Raw genomic sequence first — 1,185 nt, forward strand, 5'->3', positions numbered from 1 at the left:
CCTCAGCGACCAGCACAGATCAGCTCTAGGCATGACGAAGCGGATATCGTCGTCTTTTGGAAGGCCAACCAAAGTAGTTTCGCTTTCACAACGAAACACAGCGCCTTCACGACATGGCGGCGGCAACAATACTACAGCGAAAATAAAAGTTACGCCTTCTTTCTTTGTGTGAACATTTGGGCGGCGTTGTGCAAATCTTCCCACATCGTGACGTAGACATGTGGGGGTGTGTTAGAACGAGCCGTTTTAGGTAGGCGTGGTTGACTCTTAACTTTTATAAAAAATATCTCTTTGGATTTGAGACTTTAGTCTTTGCAACTTTACAGATCTTCTTTATGCACCAAGAGCTTGTAACACTCCAAAGAGAAAGGAAATATTTAAATCGCATCATATGACCCCTTTAATGGTCTCAGTGTGGGATGCTGACTGGTTTGCTGAGCTGAGACATTACATTCTCTCCCCTGCAGTGGCCGTTACAGAACCCCGGACACTCGTCGCCCGCAGAGTGACAGAAGTAGCTCAGTCCACTCTGGATATGGTCTCCACCGCAGTGGACTATCCCCTATGTGAGTGTTACCAATACACTCATAGTGTCTGAACTTAAACTAGAGACTTGTATTGTTTATACAGAGCGAGTCAGGGTTTTTTTTAAACATCATGTCCTCTCTTCAGGTTTCGTAAAGGGAGTTGCAAGACCAGACTATTGGATCCCAGACCATGAGATCACCCAGTGCCACAGCTGTACTAAACCCTTCACCCCCAGCATGTCCAAGCACCACTGCCGGGCATGCGGTCAGGGAGTGTGTGGGAACTGCTCGATGAAGACCAGGCCAGTGCCCTCTCGTGGCTGGGACCACCCTGTGCGAGTGTGTGATGGCTGTGCTGACAGCAGGGATTCCCTGTGACCTTGCTGTGCCTCTGTAGTCCCGCTCCAATACAGCTTGGTGCTCAGATGCAGGTTGTAGGCAGTTTTCATCCTTAGCCAGTGTAATCGGGGCTGGGAGGAAGATGAAACCCACTGCAGTTGCATAGACAAACACTCAGGCTCTTCAAAGCATTAGAGAGTGATGATATCTGGGTTATATTTCATCTCAAAATCAAAAGAGAATAATGCTAAATGATATGTTGCATAATTAAAATAATTTGTATGTATATATATATATATATATATATATATATATATAT

The 1,185-nt window shown here is 45.7% G+C and overlaps 1 protein-coding gene across 1 annotated transcript in view; it reads left to right on the top strand.

Annotated features, from left to right (window-relative positions):
• The window catches only part of LOC107561380 (zinc finger FYVE domain-containing protein 1), a 21,827-nt gene extending 20,642 nt beyond the window's left edge, over positions 1-1,185 (top strand). Inside the window, exons 10-11 of the mRNA XM_016245822.1 lie at positions 468-566; positions 673-1,185. Of these exons, the coding sequence (XP_016101308.1) occupies positions 468-566; positions 673-905 (332 nt within the window). The 3' untranslated portion in view covers positions 906-1,185. The remainder of the gene's footprint in view (positions 1-467; positions 567-672) is intronic.

This window comes from Sinocyclocheilus grahami, unplaced genomic scaffold (assembly GCF_001515645.1).
Source record: "Sinocyclocheilus grahami isolate Dianchi unplaced genomic scaffold, SAMN03320097.WGS_v1.1 scaffold769.1, whole genome shotgun sequence".
NCBI classification, from domain to species: Eukaryota; Metazoa; Chordata; class Actinopteri; order Cypriniformes; family Cyprinidae; genus Sinocyclocheilus; species Sinocyclocheilus grahami.